The sequence below is a fragment of the Salmo trutta genome, chromosome 2 (genome assembly GCF_901001165.1).
Source record: "Salmo trutta chromosome 2, fSalTru1.1, whole genome shotgun sequence".
Lineage (NCBI taxonomy): Eukaryota > Metazoa > Chordata > Actinopteri > Salmoniformes > Salmonidae > Salmo > Salmo trutta.
In genome coordinates, this window is record NC_042958.1 from 33,583,927 (window position 1) to 33,605,049 (window position 21,123).

At 40.2% G+C, this 21,123-nt stretch overlaps 2 protein-coding genes across 5 annotated transcripts in view; one reads left to right on the forward strand and one right to left on the reverse strand.

Moving 5' to 3' along the window:
* Positions 1-1,293: 1,293 nt before the first annotated feature.
* LOC115154264 (sonic hedgehog protein A) lies at positions 1,294-9,611 on the forward strand. Its single transcript, XM_029700307.1, has 3 exons — positions 1,294-1,867; positions 5,826-6,087; positions 7,985-9,611. Exons 1-3 carry the CDS (start codon positions 1,559-1,561, stop codon positions 8,677-8,679), a joined length of 1,266 nt encoding a protein of 421 aa, XP_029556167.1. The 5' UTR covers positions 1,294-1,558; the 3' UTR covers positions 8,680-9,611.
* A 6,920-nt stretch (positions 9,612-16,531) lies between these two features.
* The window catches only part of LOC115154269 (RNA-binding protein 33), a 50,594-nt gene continuing 46,002 nt past the window's right edge, over positions 16,532-21,123 (reverse strand). For all 4 annotated transcript variants that reach the window (XM_029700328.1, XM_029700336.1, XM_029700345.1 and 1 more), the window contains exon 19: positions 16,532-21,063. In XM_029700328.1, the coding sequence (XP_029556188.1) occupies positions 21,015-21,063 (49 nt within the window). In that variant the 3' untranslated portion in view covers positions 16,532-21,014. The remainder of the gene's footprint in view (positions 21,064-21,123) is intronic.

Consider the following 21,123-nt stretch of genomic DNA (forward strand, 5'->3'; position numbering starts at 1 on the left):
CGTAAGTGTACTGTAACAATGTAAATGTAATTCAACATTTGTATTAACAGGCGTAACAAAGTAAAAGAAAAGTGTTTGTTACTATTATAATTTGTGTGTCCACGTGGTTTGAAGTGGCGTTCCACTAATTACCTTTTGGCGAATTTTGGAAAGGCGCACCGAGAGCGCGCATTACGCATGCATCATTAACATAAAATTAGAGTTTGAGTTAGACGTCATTGGCCAGATTTGTCCATTTCAAATAAGCTTGCTTCTATGCGACGCTGTATCTAAAAGAACAATTGGACGGTGGCTCTAAAGCGTGACATGCATCCACATAGCCTATGTGTGCGCCATGGCATATGGCAGTTTCATGCGCATTTATATTTTTCATGTATTTTTATGCAAGAAAATAAACGCAAGGATTTTCACATCCACTGACATATCATATACGCCCATAGGATGTACTCTTTTGATGCAATCTCAGACTGAAACGCAATTTGTCCTGCTACTTTCTGTTCAGACTGAAAATGTATCTACAATACTGAAACTAGAATAAGGGGTATCATGCCCGAGTCAAATGATTTATTCAACGGACATTTGGACATAGTTTAGCCTAAATTATATTCTGTATTATTTTTTTCCCCTGACCCGTCTAATTTTCAATCCGTGACTCAACAATTATTTTTCCCAAAGTTAGTTTGTAGGCTATATCCAAATGCGCAGTTACGCACTGAATAAATGATACATATGAGAAGCAATAATACTGGGCTATATGGTTAACTAATTGTACAACTTTTTGACAACTTTCGGCTTATTCATGCAGCCTATCGACGCCAGACGCTCTAATATTGACTCTTACACAGTGAAAAACTCCCAGAGTCAGAGATATGCATGTCCATGGGCATCCGTGCGCGCACATGCATTTTCAAGCTATTTCCCATGAGTGGGAAGTCAATATGTACCTAAGTAATAATTCTAATAATTCTAGACACAACCTTCGAATCACCCACATTAAGTCACATAACATAACAACATAGGCCTATAGGCTACGAGTTGGGTTTTTCCTCAACTGGGAATCGCTTTAGGAACAGAGGAGAGAGAAAAGGTGTAATTTATGTTTTCCCATGGAGTGCAGCCCCTCCCCTAAACCCACCCTTCACGTAGAAAAAATCTTTAAAGATTGTTTTACTCTTTTGTGTGATAACATCAGAAGGGTTTGTCTAGGCGAACCAATCAGGTCCCTCCCCTGCCATAGATCGGTGCTATAATACATAGCAGTAAACGCGGTCTGCTCGCACAAGCGGCTGTAGCTCGACTGCGCAGAGATTCCGTTGTTCATTTTCTCACTTTTTACCCACGCAGCAACGTCTCTCCTTCGATGTGTTCCGTTATCATTTTGCAGAGGCGTTCATTTCCGCACCTGCCACGGTAGTGATCGGGGGGCACCGTAGCCTACAGACGAACTAGAGGAGGAGACAAGGACATTGTGGAAGCAGCGGCGCGAGAAGGAGGAGAGATATAGAAACAAACGGCCGCTGGTTGATAACACACTGAGGCTCCGAGTAATTTAGATTTTATGGACGAAATGCTGCTGTTGACGAGAATCGTTCTGGTCGGGTTAATCTGCTTGTCCTTGGTGTCCTCTGGGATGGGCTGTGGACCGGGCAGGGGCTACGGTAGGAGAAGACATCCGAAGAAGCTGACACCTCTTGCGTACAAACAGTTCATCCCAAACGTCGCGGAGAAGACCCTAGGGGCCAGTGGCAGATACGAAGGCAAGATCACGCGGAACTCCGAGCGATTTAAAGAACTGACTCCCAATTACAATACTGACATTATCTTTAAGGATGAAGAGAACACCGGTGCGGACCGGCTCATGACTCAGGTAAAATGAATAGTCTACCTTTTTAATGCCTCGCATCTTTTAGGACACTGTGTAACATAACCTTTCACATTGGATGATGATTGCGTACCACAAACAAATACATATACATATTTAGGTTTCAAGTCTGTATTTTTTTTTGTAGATGTGTGAAAAGGTTCCGTTTCAATCTCAGAGCATTGCACTTTTGATTAGGTCCTGCATGGGTAAGGCTTTCATAATCAAACCAGAGACATGACATACTGGCAGACCAGTAGGACACTCGGCCTTCATGATTGTGGCAGTTTATTTGAAATATTTATGTGGTCCTCTCATATCTATATTTGTATCAAGGCCTTGTGCAGACGCACATCGGTTATCTATGCAATACTATACATTCGCATATTCCGCAATTGCACCGTTAAGATTTAGATTACATCTTGTTTTAAATCTTTAATTTCAGTCATCTGATCTGGCATATGACTAAAACAGTGGCTTTATGTATGCATGGTTGGCGCATTCAGACATTTTCTTGCATACTGTTATTCACCCTTTCGCAGTATAGTGTTTATCGGCCCATGAAGACATTGACATTTCTTTGAGAATGTTATGAACACTATCACTACTTAAAAAATGGGTGGAACGCGGCCAATTAGTGCAATGATATAGCAAGCTGCACCGACTGCGCCTCCGGTAATGCATTTCCTTTGGAAAGGCTGCATTAGTGGCAAACAAGCATTGTAATTTCTGTGAATCAGATTTCCCTCTGTCGAATCCTTGTCTGTGATTTCTTTATACGATTCTGGGTGGCTATCTTGCACTGTCCATAAACATATCGATCAGAAATGCAGTCTGGAAAGCACGTTTCTCTCACCCATGGGGTTACTTGATTTCCACCTGCTGTTAGCCTATATTGGGTGTCTGTTGCAAGTATTTTGCAAATGCTGCGTTGCTATTTTAATAAGAACTTCTATTACTTCAGTCCGGCCACCTTAAAATGCCACTGAACCTGAAGGAGTGTGATGATGGAGGCGCGCGCGCCAGACTCCCTGAACCGTGTACCGCGACATGGGCACGAGCTTAGATTAAATATTCACCCTGCCCTGCGTGCAGTCTCAACATATCTCTAAACGCTCCCTTCCCTTCCTCTAATATAGCCTATACGTTATCACACTTCAAATGGAGGCTAGAGTGAGAGATATAACCTTCTATTCTGTCTATAGCCCTCCGGCCACTGCCAGTTAAAGATGTGGTTGAACAGGGAATTGTGCCAAAGACTCCACTTTTTTGACACACCGTGCGCTTTCATCTCCATTTACCGTCCTTCTTTATTGGTCTGAAAGTCGAGGATGTATTTTGGTGTATTATGTTATCACTGCATAAAAAAATGCGCCAAACCATTTACAAAAACAACAACATATTAATAGCAAAATAAGCTCACTGTTTTATACTTTGTGCTAGGCTATAATTCATAGAAAGGTGAAATATTTTAAATATTACATATTTGCTATAGATATAGACCAGGCAAGGCAAAAGGAGGCTCATAGACAAACATCCCCGTGGGAATATGCCCCCTCCCTCCATTCATTTAACACGACCTGACATCCAGCCTACATTATGCGGGAGCATTTGAATTTATGACCTTTGGTCAATGAGAAGAGGACGCATAAACAAAGTTCAACAGACAAAACATGTGTTAAGTATGGAGTACTTAAAGTATGTGCTGTTTAGTGGCGCACTGCGTAGCCCTAACGACGAGATGCACCTGCAACCACATCATGAGTTAGAGAGATTGTTACAGCCTACGAACGTAGTATCTGAATAATATGAAGAGCTAATGGTTAGCATCTAGAATATGTTGCCATCTTCTATATTGAATGGCTGTTGTGCGTAAAGGTCACTCCAGCGGGCTGTCGTGGAGAAGGCGCTGACGCACTGTGGGTGCACAGGTGCACTGACAGTTGTAAACTATGGGATGGATTCCTAGCTGGAATAGAGCTCAGTCTCACAATTGTTTAAACAAAGTGTAATTTCAATGGGGATTAGACGTCTGTCTGTTGTGGTTCCCTATGTAAATCATACTCCATTTAAAGTGATGACGACTATAAAAGCGTGATGTCCCCTGGCTGCGCCGACTCATTTTGAGTAAGCGGGTTAACCAAGCAGCCCCCTAACAACTACAAAGACAGTTCATTCGGCGAAAGTTAACGAGGTCGTCGCTTTACAGACATTTTTAGCGAAGCAGTCCCGGACGTTTCTGTCGCGAATAAAAACGTCACATGGTCGTCTGTAGCGAGCACAGCTTAATGGGAACTGAATATAGCCACACAAACGAAGCGAAATTGAGACGGACCAGCGGGTGGTTTGCACTGACAGGTACATGATAAGTGTTTCCTCTAACCAATTCATTTGTGAGAAGATTAAGAGGCAGACTGCGGGCGAGGCTTGTTGAAAAACTTTTAGTCTGAGGACAAAGCGCCAGCGGAGAGATCCTGCTGGGCTTCACGGTGGTTGAACAGAATTTGGCTGGATTTGCGGCACACGACCCAATGAATTAATAAATAGTTTAGGCTTCACGGCTCTTGGCTCCGGCAGTCCTACTCAGAATGTGCAGGAAAGGTTTTTTTGGCATGGTCCCTTTGCATTTTTCTACCCACTGCCTGCTACAAGTGCGAGTATATTGGTTTGTTTTGACGTCTCGCAGGAAAGACAGGTTAGGCTAATTGCGATATCACTGGTAGGCTAACCATATGACCAGCATTGGGGATCCTTACCAACAAACGAAAGAGGATGGAGAGTGGTGGCCCATGCTAGGGATGTGTGTGTGTGGGGAGGGGGGTACTAGCTCTATACAGATAGTTAGCCCTTTAGGGAAGAAAACCAAATCACCTCCAGTTGAGTAGTCCTGTCACGTCCCAAGAACTTGCGGGACAAGAATAATGAAACGTTCCCTCTGGTTGCGGTGAAAAGACTCTTTGTAATGTTTTATTTGACATATTGGTTAAGTGTCGAGCAGAGTTGTCTTGGAGAAGGCCAAGCATCTCCACTAAGGGTCCCTAGATAGGTTAGGAAGTGCAGCATTCCAATATAAGACAACTGTTTTATAACTCAGTTATAAAAGGACTACTCAATATCAGTTATTTATTCAAATAAAACACACGTCTTACTAAAGACTCTTGCTTTCAATATAGTTATATATGTTTTTCAATTCCGATGCATTTCAAATATGTAATTCATTCCAGCATTTTGTTTTATTGGACAGAGTCTATCACGTTGTAGCATATTGGGAGAGAGTACAAATAGGCCATTGAGCGGTCGCATCTTTCCAAGGACCAAATCTATATGTTTTAGGCCAGTGAAGCGAATGCAATGCCTTATCAATTTTTCATCACAAGCTTCTCTATCTGACATTGTGCCCTCTGACTCTGCTCTTCACACAGAATATTCGAGCTTATTCAAACAAACCATTCCCATTGTTGTGTGGAGGCATATATCCAATCGCATCACTATCTAGGACAATAGATGGAGGAACTTTAGTGTGGAATAGTCTGGTTCCCCAGATGTAATGGGATGTGAAATGTTAACTATTTGAGTGATTTGTATTATGTCATCCATAAACCAGTGTTGTGATGGTGGTGTGTGTACCTTGTTTCAGATCAATCCTGGTCTCTGGTCCACAAAGTGCAGATATGAAGGCGAACTATATCATGTTAACTCTATAGGATAATTGTTTTGGCCTCCAATCATGCATCTACAAAATCACATACCTTCAGGCTTGTGAATTAAGTTTAAGATCAAGAGCCAATGAATGAATATACGCTGTCTGGAACATAACACTTAAATATCATATATCAAATGTGAGCCTAATGTAGGCTTAATACCCAGGCCTGATATAGCCTACAGGAGGGTATTGGCATCTGGTGAGCATGATTAGTGAATTTGATATATCTTAATAGACTAACTTCCATGCTCCTTCCCCCAGAGATGTAAAGACAAGCTGAATTCCCTGGCTATCTCTGTCATGAACCAGTGGCCAGGGGTAAAGCTCCGCGTCACCGAGGGCTGGGACGAGGATGGGCACCATTTCGAAGAGTCGCTACACTACGAGGGAAGGGCAGTGGATATCACGACCTCCGATAGAGACAAGAGCAAATACGGCACGCTGTCCAGACTAGCAGTGGAGGCTGGGTTCGACTGGGTCTACTACGAGTCCAAGGCCCACATCCACTGCTCTGTCAAAGCAGGTAGGGTGTCAAGTCAAAAAGATGTTGGTAGCCATCACTGACATCAAAAACGAACGTGAATGGGAAAGATCCAATATCTTGGAAAACGTGATAACGTTTTCCGCCTCATTATACATTTTTTTGTATATATATATTTTTTTACAATATAGGCTACTCCAGCTAGATAATGAATTAACATTTATTATTGGAATGAAATAAACAACTATGATGTTATTTGATGCTATCTCGTTAGGCAACCCCCTTCTAGGTCAGAATTCTACACAATGTGTCCTCTCGCTGTTCTGTTGTTATTAACAGTCGTTATGTCGTGATCTTTTATCCTTTCATATCCATATTTAATATATATTTATATGTGTATTTCATAGTAGTCGTGTTATTTATATGTGTATTTGCTGCTTGTTCATTGTTAATGCATATCAGCTATTTTATGATCTTATATCGCCCCACACTGTCTCTTCGATGGAACCACGACCATTTATATCACAAAACATATTCCCACACTCATAAAATACCATTGCATATATGGAAAAAAGTATTTTCATTGTTCAACTGATAGGCTATGGAATTCAAAACCACTGCAGGTCAAGAGAAGGCTATTTGAGTTGAACTAAATACATTACATGTTTAGATTATTATCTGTCGATCGAAATCATCTATTCTAGGCCTATGTTTGCGTCAGTGTTGGCCGTGAAAATGTGCAGCTTAATGAATTTGACCAAAATCGGCCTACTTTAGACAAATCTTTTGGGTTAAAATCATCTCTTGATTTTCCTAAAAACCTTCTGGAAATCAACGTAGGCCTATTCTTCCTGTGGAGCACATATTCGTTTAGAATTGAATGGAAAAATCTTAGATTTAAAATGCAACACACACGCGTTGAGATCATATAGTCCGTGTCATTAGAGGTCATGTGACTTTACCAAAGGGATTTGGACTTAGCAAAGTTGAATTCGTTAGGGGCAAATCTGGTTTTCAATTGTCACCTTATTTCATGCCTCGGAATCTTAAAAGAAGATTAGATGCATAAATTCAGAGCGGGACGGTTCTATTCTGTGGATGTGTGTGTTTACTGACTGATCCTGGAGATCGGAATGTGAAGAGTTCTCCCAGTCCCAAGACCCGAATTATTGTCATCAAGATTGACAACAAAGCAGGGGAGAAGTGGTAAAAAGAAGGGACATTGATGTTGGTCGACTGCAAGCATTTAGAGTCTGGGTCCTCATTTAAATTCAAATCTACGTCTTGAGAGGCTTGGAAAAGTGGCTCCACTGGGTAAATAGTGTTTGCGGCGCTCTTGTTTTTTCTGAGTAGGCTATGTGTGTGAATTGTCACGTAGAGGTTTCTGCACCTGAGCAAATATGGGAAGAGTAGCTGGGAAAGGCGTAAATGTTCTTTTCCAAGAGTGGCTCTGTCCACAAGCTGATTTAGAATGACAATGTCAGCTCTTTATTGGTTTTTAATTAACGTTTGAGGAGCCAGAGCTTTCAGTTTTCTCATCTCACACAATGAGAAGCAACCAATACGTTTTTGTGTGAAGTAGTTCCACATTCACGTTATGCCAAATGAAAGCATATGGCACCATGTTTTATATGCGGGAACATACAATGCAATCTCTATGATGTTGAGTTAAAATTCGTTTTAATGAGAGATATGGACCAAAATCACAATTTTCATTCCTCTTTTCTTTAAAACGTGTGGATATAGCCAATAGGCTTATATGTGACAGTGGTTCATTCATAGACCTATAGGCACATGCACTATAGGCTGCATATGTTCCACAGTGGTGAGCCCAAAACGTGTCCTGCTTTCACGGGGAGATAAAATAGCCTAGTATATGAATATAATGTATATTTACAATCATATTCACCATCACTAATACAATATTTTATTTCAACAGAAAACTCAGTTGCTGCCAAATCAGGCGGCTGCTTCCCAGGCACCGCTTCGGTGACTCTCAAAGATGGAAGCAGGAAGGCAGTGAAAAACCTCAGAGTTGGCGACAAAGTGCTAGGTGCCAACAGTGATGGGGACCTCGCATACAGCGACTTCATCATGTTCATGGACCAGGACTCGTCAACTAGACGAGTATTTTATGTGATAGAGACTAAAGAACCGGCTCAGAAAATTACCCTGACTGCTGCACATCTCCTCTTCGTGGTCAACAACTCAACGGATGATCTCCACAGCATGTCAGCAGTATTTGCGAGCAAAGTCAAACCTGGACAAAAGGTGGTTGTCTTTGATGATTTGCATAACCAACTGAAGTCGGTCACCGTGGGACGGATTTACATGGAGGAGCACGAGGGGTCCTTTGCTCCGGTGACTGTTCAAGGAACCATCGTTGTTGATCAGGTGCTTGCGTCATGTTACGCGGTAATTGAAGACCATAATCTAGCGCACTGGGCGTTTGCACCTGTCAGACTGAGCTACTGGCTGTCCTCGTTGCTATCCCCGAAAGACTACTCCATGTCCAACGCCACCTTACATGAGGACGGAGTGCACTGGTACTCCAAAATTCTATATCAATTAGGAACGTGGCTCTTGGATAGCCACGCGCTTCACCCACTGGGGATGTCAATAAACTCAAGTTGAAGCAAAGCAAAATAAGACAATAAACAATAGTAGAATGAAAAATACAAAGCCCCCAGCGAAGTTGGGATATTTATTTCAGTGACTTGTACATGTGTGTCCCTTTTAAAGAATGAATGGAGCCTTAAAAGTTTTCTTTGAATAATTTATTCTCATGTGAACTGGCTGGTATCACACGGATGGATCCTAAAACGGTGTGACCAGCAAAATTGTGCAGAATCTATTTTTGTATATCTCCAAGTAAACCACAAAGAAAAAGAAGACCATGTAAAAGGAGCAAACGTTTTGACAGGTTGCAATGTTCTGTGCATATTATGTGCTACTGACTGATATATTTTGGGGATAAACAAACTTCGTGGGGGTCCATAAATTATATTTTTATACACAGAATTGTAAATTTGATTTTGACAGATCGTTACCGAATCACATTTCGTTATTTGAAATAGTGTAAGATACGAGAATATATTTTAATTTAAATAGTTGGGAAAAGTCTTGGAAATCTTGTACTGTTTTGTTTATTAAGAATTGTATTATTTTGAAAACGTTTCATTTAAATTGTCAGATTGGGACAGATATTCTGCCTCGTATAATTATTTCCTCAGCTTTTGTTGTATTTCTTTTTTCAATTTTTCTTTTAGAAAATTTGAAATGCACATTCTGACAATTCAGTAACAGTTTAAGTAGTACAGAACAAAACGTTTCGTTGAATAAATTAAAAAGTAACTCCTGTAAATGTACTAAAATGTATTTTTCTTTTCATATTTTGTAATAGGGAAATAGTTTTATAGAAATAACATGCGGCAGATGCACAGTTTGGATAGTATATAATAGCGTTCCAGTTAACTTTCATAACAGGGCGATGTGTCAAAAATGTCTAGAGTTTATTATTTATATGTTTATTACAAAATGAGATAAAGAAAATATTCAAACCTGCAGTTGTTACATGTCTTTTTCCAGTAGCTCTTGTAAATTGACATTCTGGGTCCATAAGAAAAGACTATCAAAATGAAATTAATATTACTTCCACTAAAATCTAGAATTCGAAATGCTGCTTCAATTGCATAACCTTGGCGCAAATCTCATTTTGACACCAATGCATTTCTAAAATTCGAGTTACGCGCGTTTTTGACTCAACCCATGGAATAGTTCTATATAGCTATGAGTTACGTTGATTTTTTTCTCAAATGAAATGTGAAGTTTAACATATTGAGGTAAAAGTGCAGGGATTCCTCTGCTTTGAACTGCCCAATGTCTGCCTGCGAAATGTAGAGACCCCATGTCACATTTAACGAGGTTAGCCTTTCGCAAATAACTTCTGAAAAACTTGCAGACAGATTAAACAGAACCGTGTTTGTTAGCCCTAAAACTGCTTGCAGACTGTGAGCATAGCGGCAAATCCATTTACAGGAAACGTCGTTAAATCAGATATTTGCTCAATGACCTGACTGCTTATGAAGATTTCACTGCCACACAATACACAAATGCTTGTCAATTCAAGAAACAACGACTGATGTCCTCAGACAATGGCGAGTTATTGGAAGTCTTTCTAGCTGCAGTCCTCATCACGCTGAAGAACCTAGTCTACACATTGTTTAGAAGTCAAGATTTACTTTACACATGGTCATACAACTGAAAGATAGGCTGGCACATTATTTCGCTTATATTTAAGGTAAAAGCTATTGAACATGTCAACCTTCAAAGTCTCTATCTTCTGGTCATCATTACCCATTCGATTATCGATATTAATCAAATCGATGGCACCGATTGATAGGAATGAAATCCGCAGATTTGGACTCTACACAATAAAAACGGTCTTTAGTCAATCTGTTAACGTGTACAAGTGCGACACCATGTGGATCAGGCATTTGAAATGTTTCCGTACACAGGCGACAGACAGAGCAAAGGGAAACAAGCGTCATCTCTCCATGAATTCAATCTGGGGTGCAACACCATCACGATTAAAAACGTCACATTGACCTTCTCAACTGTCTAAATATTCTTTATTTAATATTCCTATAAAGGAGTGAGTAGAAAAGACGGACCAGCAGCATATAGGAAGGAATATAACTTTAGGTAAATTGGTAGAATGTCCCAGGAGACTAAACTGTAGGTGAGATGGCTGATGCTAAATTGCTGGTCTTGTTCTATAAAAGGCTCTAGCTGAGAAAGTGGTGCAATGGTAATTTGGCATGCATCATATATGACATATATTTGACATAAACAGTGCCTTCAGAAAGTATTTAAACCCCTTGATTTTTTAAAACATTTTGTTGTTACACATTGGAATTAAAATGTATGTAATTTTCTTTCCCCCCCAATGATCTACACAAAATACTAATGTAAAAGTGGAAGAAAAATTCTACATTTTCTAAAAGATGAATGACAAATAAAACACTAATATGTTGATTAGATAAGTATTCAATACATGTTAGAATCACCTTTGGCAGTGATTACAGCTGTGGGTGTTTTGGGGTAAGTCTCTAAGAGCTTTGTACACCTGGATTGTACAATATTTTCCCATGATTCTTTTAAAAACTTGCCAAATTCTGTCAAGTTGGTTGTTGATCTTTGCTAGACAGCCATTTTCAAGTCTTGCCATAGATTTTCAAGGCAATTCAAGTCAAAACTGTAGCTAGGCCACACAGGAAGATTCAATGTCGTCTTGGTAAGCAACTCCAGTGTATATTTGGCTTTGAGTTTTCGGTTATTGTCCTGCTGAAAGGTGAATTTGTCTCCCAGTGTCTGTTGGAAAGCAGACTGAACAAGGTTTTGCTCTAGGATTCTGTCTGCATGTGCTCAGCTCTATTTAGTTTATATTTATCCTAAAAAAAACTCAGTCATTGCCGACGACGAGCATATCCATAACATGATGCTTGAAAATATGAAGAGTAGTACTCAGTGTTGTTTGGTGTTGGATTTGCCCCAAACATAATGCTTTGAATTCAGGATAAAAAGTGAATTTCTTTGACATATTTTTCGCAGTATTCCTTCAGTGCCCTGAGCGGTTTCCTTCCTCTCCAGCAACTGAGTTAGGAAGAACGCCCCTATCTTTGTAGCAACTGGGTGTATTGATACACCATCAAAAGTGTAATGATTAACTTCACCATTCTCAAAGGGATATTATTCAGTGTCTGCTTTTTTAATTTTTTTACCCATCTACCAATAAGTGCTCTTTTTTGTGAGGCTTTGGAAAATCTCCCTGGTCTTTGTGGTTGAATGTGTGCTTGAAATTCACTAATTGAACGAGGGAGCTTGCAGATAATTCATTGTATGTGTGGGGTACAGAGATGGGGTGATCATTCAAAAATCATGTTAACCACTATTATTGCACACAGAGTAAGTAAATGCAACTTATTTGACTTGTTAAGCACATTTTTACTCCTGAACATATTTAGCCTTGCCATAACAAAGGGGTTGAATACTTATCTCAAGACATTTCAGCTTTTAATTTGTAAATAATTTGTAAACATTTCTCAAAACAAAATTCCACCTTGACATTGTGGAGTATGTATGTGTAGATCAGTGTCACACAATCTAAAATGAATCAACTTTAAATACAGGCTGTAACACAACAAAATGTGAAAAAAGTCAAGGGGTGTGAATACTTACTGAAGGCAACTGAGTTTACAAAACATTAAGAACACCTGCACTTTCCATGACAGACTGACCAGGTGAATCCAGGTGAAAGATATGATCCCTTATTGATGTCACTTATTAAATCCACTTCAATCAGTGTGGATGAAGGAGAGGAGACAGGTTAAAGAAGGATGTTTAAGACTTGAGACAATTGAGACATGGATTGCGTATGTGTGCCATTTAGCGGGTGAATGGGAAAGACAAAACATTTGAAGTGCCTTTGAACGGGGTATGGTAGTAGGTGCCAGGTGCACCGGTTTGTGTCAAGAACTGTAACGCTGCTGGGTTTTTCATGCTCAATAGATTCCTGTGTGTATCAGGAATGGTGCACTGCCCAAAGGACAACCAGCTTGAAACAACTGTGGAAAGCATTGGAGTCAACATGGGCCAGCATCCCTGTGGAACGCTTTGGACATCTTGTAGAGTCCATGTCCCGATGAATTGAGGCTGTTCTGAGGGCAAAAGGGAGGGGAGGGGGGGTGCAACTCAATATTAGGAATGCGTTCCACAAACACACCAGGTGAGGAAGGTTGGTAACACTTGTTTACATGAAGGTGGTATGCATAAGGCATTCATAACACCTTTTACATTTCAGTTTTATTCATACAAGATTTATTCAACATCCTTCATAAAGGGTCTTCAAAATAAAAGTCCCTCTTCATTAGTGTTCAAAAAAGTTCCGTAAATAAAATAATCTGGAAGGATTAAGCCAGATGGTTGCTGCTGTTACTAATTATGTTGGTTCAAACCCGGGTCTCTTGCGTACCACAAGACTGTGTTAGCCTGCTGAGTTCAAGGGTAGGGTTAGGCATTAGTTTGTGGATCTAATATAAGGCTTCAGGTCTCAGCTAAATATGCTTACCACAGCATTACAGCAGCAAACAATTGATCAGGTGGCATCCAGACCTGGGATCAAATATTATTTGAAATCTTTCAACTACTGGGAGCTTTTCAATGAGCCTTCCTGAAGTGCCAGAGGGTCAGGTGGGGGTTGCACTTTAGTGACTATTCCATTGCGCCAGGAAAGCTCAATCAAGCACAGCTAGCTTATGTATTTGAAAGATAACACACCCAGGGCTGGTGCCATCCCCTACTGCCATGGTGGCCTTCAGCACGGCATTTAACCCTCTTAACTGTTATAGGGGTAATGTCTTTAAGGGATACTTCAGGATTTTGGAAATGAAGCCCCTTTATCTACTTCCCCAGAGTCAGATGAACTCGTGATTACCATTTTCATGTCTGTGTGCAGTTTGAAGGAAGTTGCTAACTAATGTTAGTGCATTGACTGGAAGTCTATGGTAACTGCTGGCATTCTGGTATATACCATAGCCTTCCAGTGATTGCGCTAACGCTAGTTAGCAACTTCCTTAAAACTGCACTCAAGAGACATAAAAATGGTATCAATGAGTTCATCTGACTCTGGGGAAGTTGATAAAGGGTATTATTGACAAAATCCCAAAGTACCCCTTTAAGGCTGACCCTGTGCTGCTCCTAACTGGTTATGTGAAGTGTTTCAGGAGATTGGGTACTGTGACACTAAAAATACACATTTCAGTTGTAAAATGGATGAATAATGTTTTATTTGAGGGGACTTATGAGTTATGTTGAATTAATGTGTTATGAATGATACTTAATACTGAAACACTCAAAAGGTGGTTTCATATAGTGTTATGTATACCCCCTTTCATATAAAGTGTTTAACCGAAAGGTAACAGAAAATAAATGATGACTTTCAGAGGCTGATCACCAATACTAAACTGAGAGATCAAATCCTCTTGAATAAAGTGCGGTAGGCATATTAACCTGAATCAACGGTAATAAAAAGGTCTATATAGCCACATGATTTACGTTACAGCTTTATTTTAAAATTGATTAAATTAAATGTTTTCCTCATCAATCTAGACACAATACCCCAATGATGACAAAGTGAAAACAGGTTATACATTTTTGCAAATTTATAAAACATAAAAAACAAATACTTTATTTACATAAGTATTCAGACCCTTTGCTATGAGACTCGAAATTGAGCTCAGGTGCATCCTGTTTCCATTGATCCTCCTCGAGATGTTCCTACAACTTGATTGGAGTCCACCTGTGGTAAATTTAATTGATTGGACATGATTTGGAAAGGCACAAACCTGTAAGGTCCCACAGTTGACAGTGCATGTCAGAGCAAAAACCAAGCAATGAGGTCGAAGAAATTGTCTGTAATGCTCCGAGACAAGGTTGTGTCGGGGGACAGATCTGGGGAAGGGTACCAAAATATTTCTGCAGCATTGAAGGTATCCAAGAACACAGTGGCCTCCATCATTCTTAAATGGAAGAAGTTTGGAACCACCTAGACTCTTTCTAGAGCTTGCCGCCTGGCCAAACTGAGCAATCGGGGGAGAAGGGCCTTGGTCAGGGAGGTGACCAAGAAACCGATGGTCACTCTGACAGAGCTCTAGAGTTCCTCTGTGGAGATGGGAGAACCTTCCAGAAGGACAACCATTTCTGAAGCATTCCACCAATCAGGCCTTTATGGTAGTGTGGCCAGATTGAAGCCACTCCTCAGCAAAAGACACATGACAGACCACTTGGAGTTTGCCAAAAGTCACCTAAAGGACTCTCAAACCATGAGAAACAAGATTCTCTGGTCTGATGAAAACAAGATTGAACTCTGGCCTGAGTGCCAAGCATCATGTCTGGAGGAAACCTGGCACCATCCCTACGGTGAAGCATGGTGGTGGTAGCATCATGCTGTGGGGATATTTTTCATTGGTGGGGACTGGGAGACTAGTCAGGATCGAGGGAAAGATGAACGGCGCAACATACAGAGAGATCCTTGATGAAAACCTGCTCCAGAGCGCTCAGTACCTCAGACTGGGGCGAAGGTTCACCTTCCAACAGGACCAAGACCCTAAGTACATAGCCAAGACAATGCAGGAGTTAGCATAGGGACAAGTTTCTGAATGTCCTTGAGTGGCCCAGCCAGAACCCGGACTTCAACCTGATGAAACATCTCTGGAGAGACCTGAAAATAGTTGTGCAGTGACACTCCCCATCCAACCTGACAGAGCTTGAGAGGATGTGCAGAAAAAAAACTGGGAGAAACTCCCCAAATACAGGGGTGCCAAGCTTGTAGCGTCATACCCAAGACAACAAAGTACTGAGTAAAGGGTCTGAATACTTATGTAAATGTGATGTTTTTTTATTTGTTATAAATTTGCTAACATTTCTAAAAACATGTTTTTTATTTGTCATTCTTGGGTATTGTTTGATATTACTGCACTGTTGGAGCTAGGAACACAAACACTTCACTACACCCAGAATAACATCTGCTAAATGTGTATATATGTGACCGATAAAATTTGATTTGATGTGTAATGCTGTACTACTGAGCAGCGCTCTACATCTTATACTGAGCAGAGAGTAAGAGCAAACAAAGACTAAAATAAAAATGGGGGATGGGGGTAAAGAGTAAATACCCCTTAAGTCTCCAAAAAGAGGTAGGGCCACTGCAAGGTTTCTGAAGTCTGAACACTGTTGCAACACGACTAGGAATTTCACTTCCTTCTCTCGAGTCACCTACATTGTGTGTTGTTGTTGATATTGTGAGGTGGAAACTTGGGAGGGACAATGTGGCACGTCTCCTCCAGAGCGTTGACCTTGGGTCTCTGGCAGATACAAAAGCGGCTGAGCCAAAGCATTCCACAGAGCAGGTAAATAAAGCCCTCTAATCCCGGTGTAGGCCTCATGTCTGACTGCTGCCTGCTGCAGTTTGAACAACCGTTTCAACAATAAGGTGACATTTGCAACATGAGCAATCATCTGGCATTTCTGAAAACACAACTTGGTTTCATAGGGGTTATGTTGCCGCAATGGCAGATTAAATTATGGCTGCTTGAAAATGGATGTTTCCATAAAAATGTTTGTGGAAACTGTTTTGATGGGTTGCATCTAATGTTTCCACCAACCACTAGGTGTCTCTGCAACACTGTAGATGCTTGGTAGTAACTTGGAAAAAGCCACAGAGCCCCAAAAGAACACATGAAAGAGTACATAACCACAATCTTCAAAGGAAGTGGTAATAACATAGAAATATGTTTATAAGCCTAACTTTAGCATATTTCTTATCTGCTTCTAGTAAGCTCTTTATACTATTACTATTATCTTCATCACTCTAGACACCCCACAGTCTTCAATCTGAAAGTTATTTCAAGAAAAACAAAAGACGAAATACATTTAAAAGTGTTTATTTAGGTAAGAATCACTTAACTATTCAACAATGTACATTGTAGCTTGTATATTTCGTAAAAATCATTTTAACTGTTCAACGTGTTGCATCAATATTCAGTGTACAAACGCATCACAGGCAAACATTTCACGGACAAAACACTGAAGTTCTTAAACAACAACATCGCATCACAAACTCTGGGGTTGAACAATCTTGACGGATCAACATGTCTTCCAACACAAATGTGAAACATACATATTGGTACTTCTTTCAACGATTCAAGTCCGTTTTTCCCCCAGTGCTTGACAATATCACACCGCACAAGAAATCAGTGTAGTACCTTTTCCACGATCCAACCAAACATTTGAATGCCGAGCATAGCTGGCATGAGTTGGGTGGAGTGGAAGCGAGTGGCTTTAAGTGTGTCTGATCTGTGACCCCCGGGTGTCGTCACAGAGATGTTAACCTCCATCCATTGGGCTAACAAACAAAGGTAATCCAGGCAAGGCCCCTGCTTGATACAGAGGGTTAAGAGCAGCAACAACCACCACAGTAACAACACACCTCAACTGAGTCAACGCCAACCTTGGAGGTTTGGGGGGGGGGGGGGGGGAATAGGGTTACAGGAAAAGAGGTTGGAAGAAGGAGAAGTCTGGCCAAGGGTGTTTGAGGTCCAAAACCATGCTGCAAAATTGACTGAATTATCAAGATGAGGAAAAATTTGTCAATTGTGTTCTCACAGGACCTGCAAATCAAACAAACAGTGTTAGCATTGACGCAAGGTGTCAGTCGGCGGGATCCAACCTATTACGGAGAGAAGGAGTCAACTATGGTTATTCAGCCGTGGTTCTGCAAAACACAAAGCGCTTCTGGATCCCATCCAGAACACCTGAGAAGAATAAGAAATGTTAGTCGTTTGAAGAGCTTTTAAACTTCAGGTTTAACGGGTTTTGGCCATGATAACATTTTAAGCAGCATAGCAGTTCACTGGATGTTCCAGGGCGAAAACCATAGACATTTCAAATAAAATAACCAATAGCAAAAACAATAAGACAATATGAGCAGATCGGTCAATCACTAAGACACTATGTAACATCTTGTTTCAAATCTAAATTAGTGCATCTTTTAAAAAAATCATCAACATTTAAAACCGCTAAAGAGGAGTGCTCCAAACCTGATGACATAAAAATCATTATGTTCATCATAAAGTTCATGCAAGTACATTGGCAGTAAATACCTTAGAAAGAAGGTACAAATAGGTCCAATATGAACCTGTTCTCCGTTACCAGACATAACTTATGTCGTATACTAATGTGACTGAAATGGCATAGCCGATACTTTCAAAAATCCATAGGATTCAGAACTAAAACTCAATACAGTTAGAAAAAGCAAACAAAAGGAACAAAACAAAACTAGGTCAGTAGTCAAAGTGAAACCACGAAAGGGGAACAATGACAAACAAAACCACTTAAAAACTGTACCCTTCTATGTCTCGCAGGGAACCGCAAGATTTAGACTTACAGCTAATACTATTAGCATTTAAAATACTTTATAAATTATCAGTGCTGAGTGTTGGAGGGATGAGGGTAATTAAATATATACTATGAATAAGTACACTCAAATAAATGACTACAATAGATTCCTTGCCACAAATAATGGCATATTATTGTACCAAATTGGCATGTAATGGAAATATGTAACCTACGTTAAAAAGTACCTCATCTTACTGATACACCTAGATCCCAAGTTTCATTGCGCAACAGGCAATTGTTAAAGGATTTGGTAAAACACAGCACAGGGAGGGGAGTCAATGCAAGAAACAATACCAGGGGGGATAAAAACGAAACAATACCTTAAGAAAAATATTAGATCACAATGAATGACAGCTTGCATCAGAATTGAGCTTCATCGTAAAGCACAAGACACATAGACATTAGACACACAGACAAAGTTGTGGGCTGGAGAAGTTAAATCGGCTTCACATACCCATATCTTCATGGTATATATATAGGCCATATTTTATTTATTTCCCCTTAAAAAAAAGCCTTCAAATATCAACGAACAGAAACGGGGTCCAGGGTCTCTTTAGTTTCGGTTCAACACACAAATGAAACACTAGTAGAATAATTCAAGTCTGGACACATCAGTTTTTTTTATATAGATATATATAAAAAGTTAACTTGATACAACAAAGCACATAATGAGAACTCAAAAAGTTTGGAACAGCGATAAACATTCGGTGAAAGTTCTACTTGTTTGGTGTTATGTACATTACTAATACACTGATAATGGTTGCCCCCACACCTTCCGAAGCAGAAAATGTATTGCTCTGAACGACTTGAACGAAAATATACAAAATAATGTAATTATACTGCGACTGTTCTATTCTCATATCTTATTACTCGAGGTTTGCCACTTTTGGAAGCAAGGAAATGTCAACAATATTTTCAAAAGAAAAACTTCACTAGACCGTGATCCAGCAACACTGAAATGTACTACGTTGTCTTCAGAAGTAAATTGGACTTTGCTGCACCAGACACCAGGTTTCCGTAAACCTGAAATGGATCAATACTAAATCAAATGAACTACCGAAGGAAGGGAACATCTTCATGACATCAAAAGACCTGTGTGTGTGTGTGTGTGTGTTATGTATGTGTTCATTAATCTAGATAATCACTCAGCATAGAAAGAGTTTGGAAATCAATTTGTTCTGGAAAGTAAAACAAAACACAAACGTCCTCTTTCCTTTTGCGGCTTGGTGTTCTTATCAGAATGCTAAACTACAAAGAGATTGTCAAGACTGCTACGACATTTTTAACTCTGGCCAAACACAAAAACAACAAACCAGTATCCTTGTTTTACCATTAAATCAAAAGTAAAGTTTACTATTAAATTATAGCTCTATATGAATATCAGCTAGTCAGAAAGTCATGCAAATCAGACCAAACCAGGCTTCCAACTGTTCCTAAATGAGCCATATCAATAGTTTTCATAATAGAAATCGGCCAACAACATTCATTGTATCAGTAATCCAATACAGATAAATATGAATTTATAGCAACTTAAACAAATCTGCTACAATGTAAAAATGTACCCTGCAAAAATCGGGAAGCTTCATAAGGTCTTTCTTCTCCCAATCAATCTGTGAAAGATATTGTTGACATAGTTTTATAGCCTACCAGCCATACTCAGCATTTCAATCATTATCCCAAAGGACCATGACAATCAAAAATCTTTAAAATAGAACTTGTAACGATAATTTATTCTGGAGCACACCCACTAAACCTGACATGTACCAATGAAATCAGAATATACTAAAAAAATATACAAAACTAAAGTTGAGTGCATCAGAAAAGTAAAATAATGTCTAAAACCCATTTAGAGATCGCACCAATGTAGGCGGCCTACTCGTGTTTAACCAATTAAAAGACTAAATAAAAAGCTCAATGATCAAGTAATGCTACCGGCCAAAATGGACTCTTTAGAGTGAGAAGGAAAATGGAACCAGTCTACCAGTTAACGTCAGAAGAAAACCTCACATATAGACACTATTATCCATGTTATCCAGTCTTAAATGTTAGGAATAAGATCTTACTATATTTTGTATGGCCAGTCAATCTAGATTCTATTCGAACAAAAATCCATGGAACCATTACCTGACGCATGTGTAAGTTTGAATCATCCCCATCGTCATACCCTCAAACTGCATTTGACCAGAATTCTTGTTAATGGTTTTAATACGATCCTACATGTTCTCCACTAGGCAGTGCCATTTACCCAGAAACTAAACGCTGCTTGAGAAGGGCCCTACCCAAAAAGACCCCCATACTGTACACAATCATTATCAAATGCTGCCATCTATAGGAGGAAAATGGCACTGCCAGAAGGGAAACAACAGTGGCAAGCCTCGCTCCTCTTCTACACCTGTTTTACTCAGTAGCTTTCCTCGAATCCAAAACACCTGTTCAGAAAAACGATAGCCTATACACAGGCAGATCTCCAGATCTCTTCTCTCTAACTGTTGATATCGATGGTGTTCACAACTGAGCTGAGGATGGGAGCAACCATTATCCAGTGTCAGCCACTACTTCTTGTTATCGTAAGTGCCCGATGCACAAACCTTTTACTCAAACCTTTTCTCATATCTCAGATTTCTTCTGTCACAGTTTGAACGTCACCAGACCGGCGACTGTGAACATATTGTCACATGAAACCGGCATTGAACCTCCCCCATTGACCGCAATTCAACCATGAGGAGAAAAAGACATGCTGCGTTGTGCTGAGGATTTCCACAGTAGATAGTCCGCAGGCGAGGCGGTTGGGGGTGCTTGTTGTGAGGAGGATGAGGGTACGGTGTAGGTTAGTGTTCCATAGGGACGTGGTTACATCTAGCTGAAGGAGCTGTACACGGGAGCCTCAAGGTTGAATAAGCATCTGACGCGACGTCCCCGCACTGGGCGCTCGCCTCCTCCCTCTACCGCTCGCTTCAGCCGTCAATCAGTGACACGTCAATGTGTGACAAATCTATCATATGCCTGTATGGTTACAAAAGGAGGATGTCTCGTTGAGTAAGTGTTCTAATTTGGCGTTAGGTG

Coding starts and splice junctions, on each gene's coding strand:
- LOC115154264 (XM_029700307.1), top strand. CDS start 1,559: ATGGACGAAATGCTGCTGTTGACGAGAATCGTTCTGGTCGGGTTAATC. Junction 1,868..5,825: donor CGGACCGGCTCATGACTCAG/GTAAAATGAATA, acceptor TCCTTCCCCCAG/AGATGTAAAGACAAGCTGAA. Junction 6,088..7,984: donor CCACTGCTCTGTCAAAGCAG/GTAGGGTGTCAA, acceptor TTATTTCAACAG/AAAACTCAGTTGCTGCCAAA.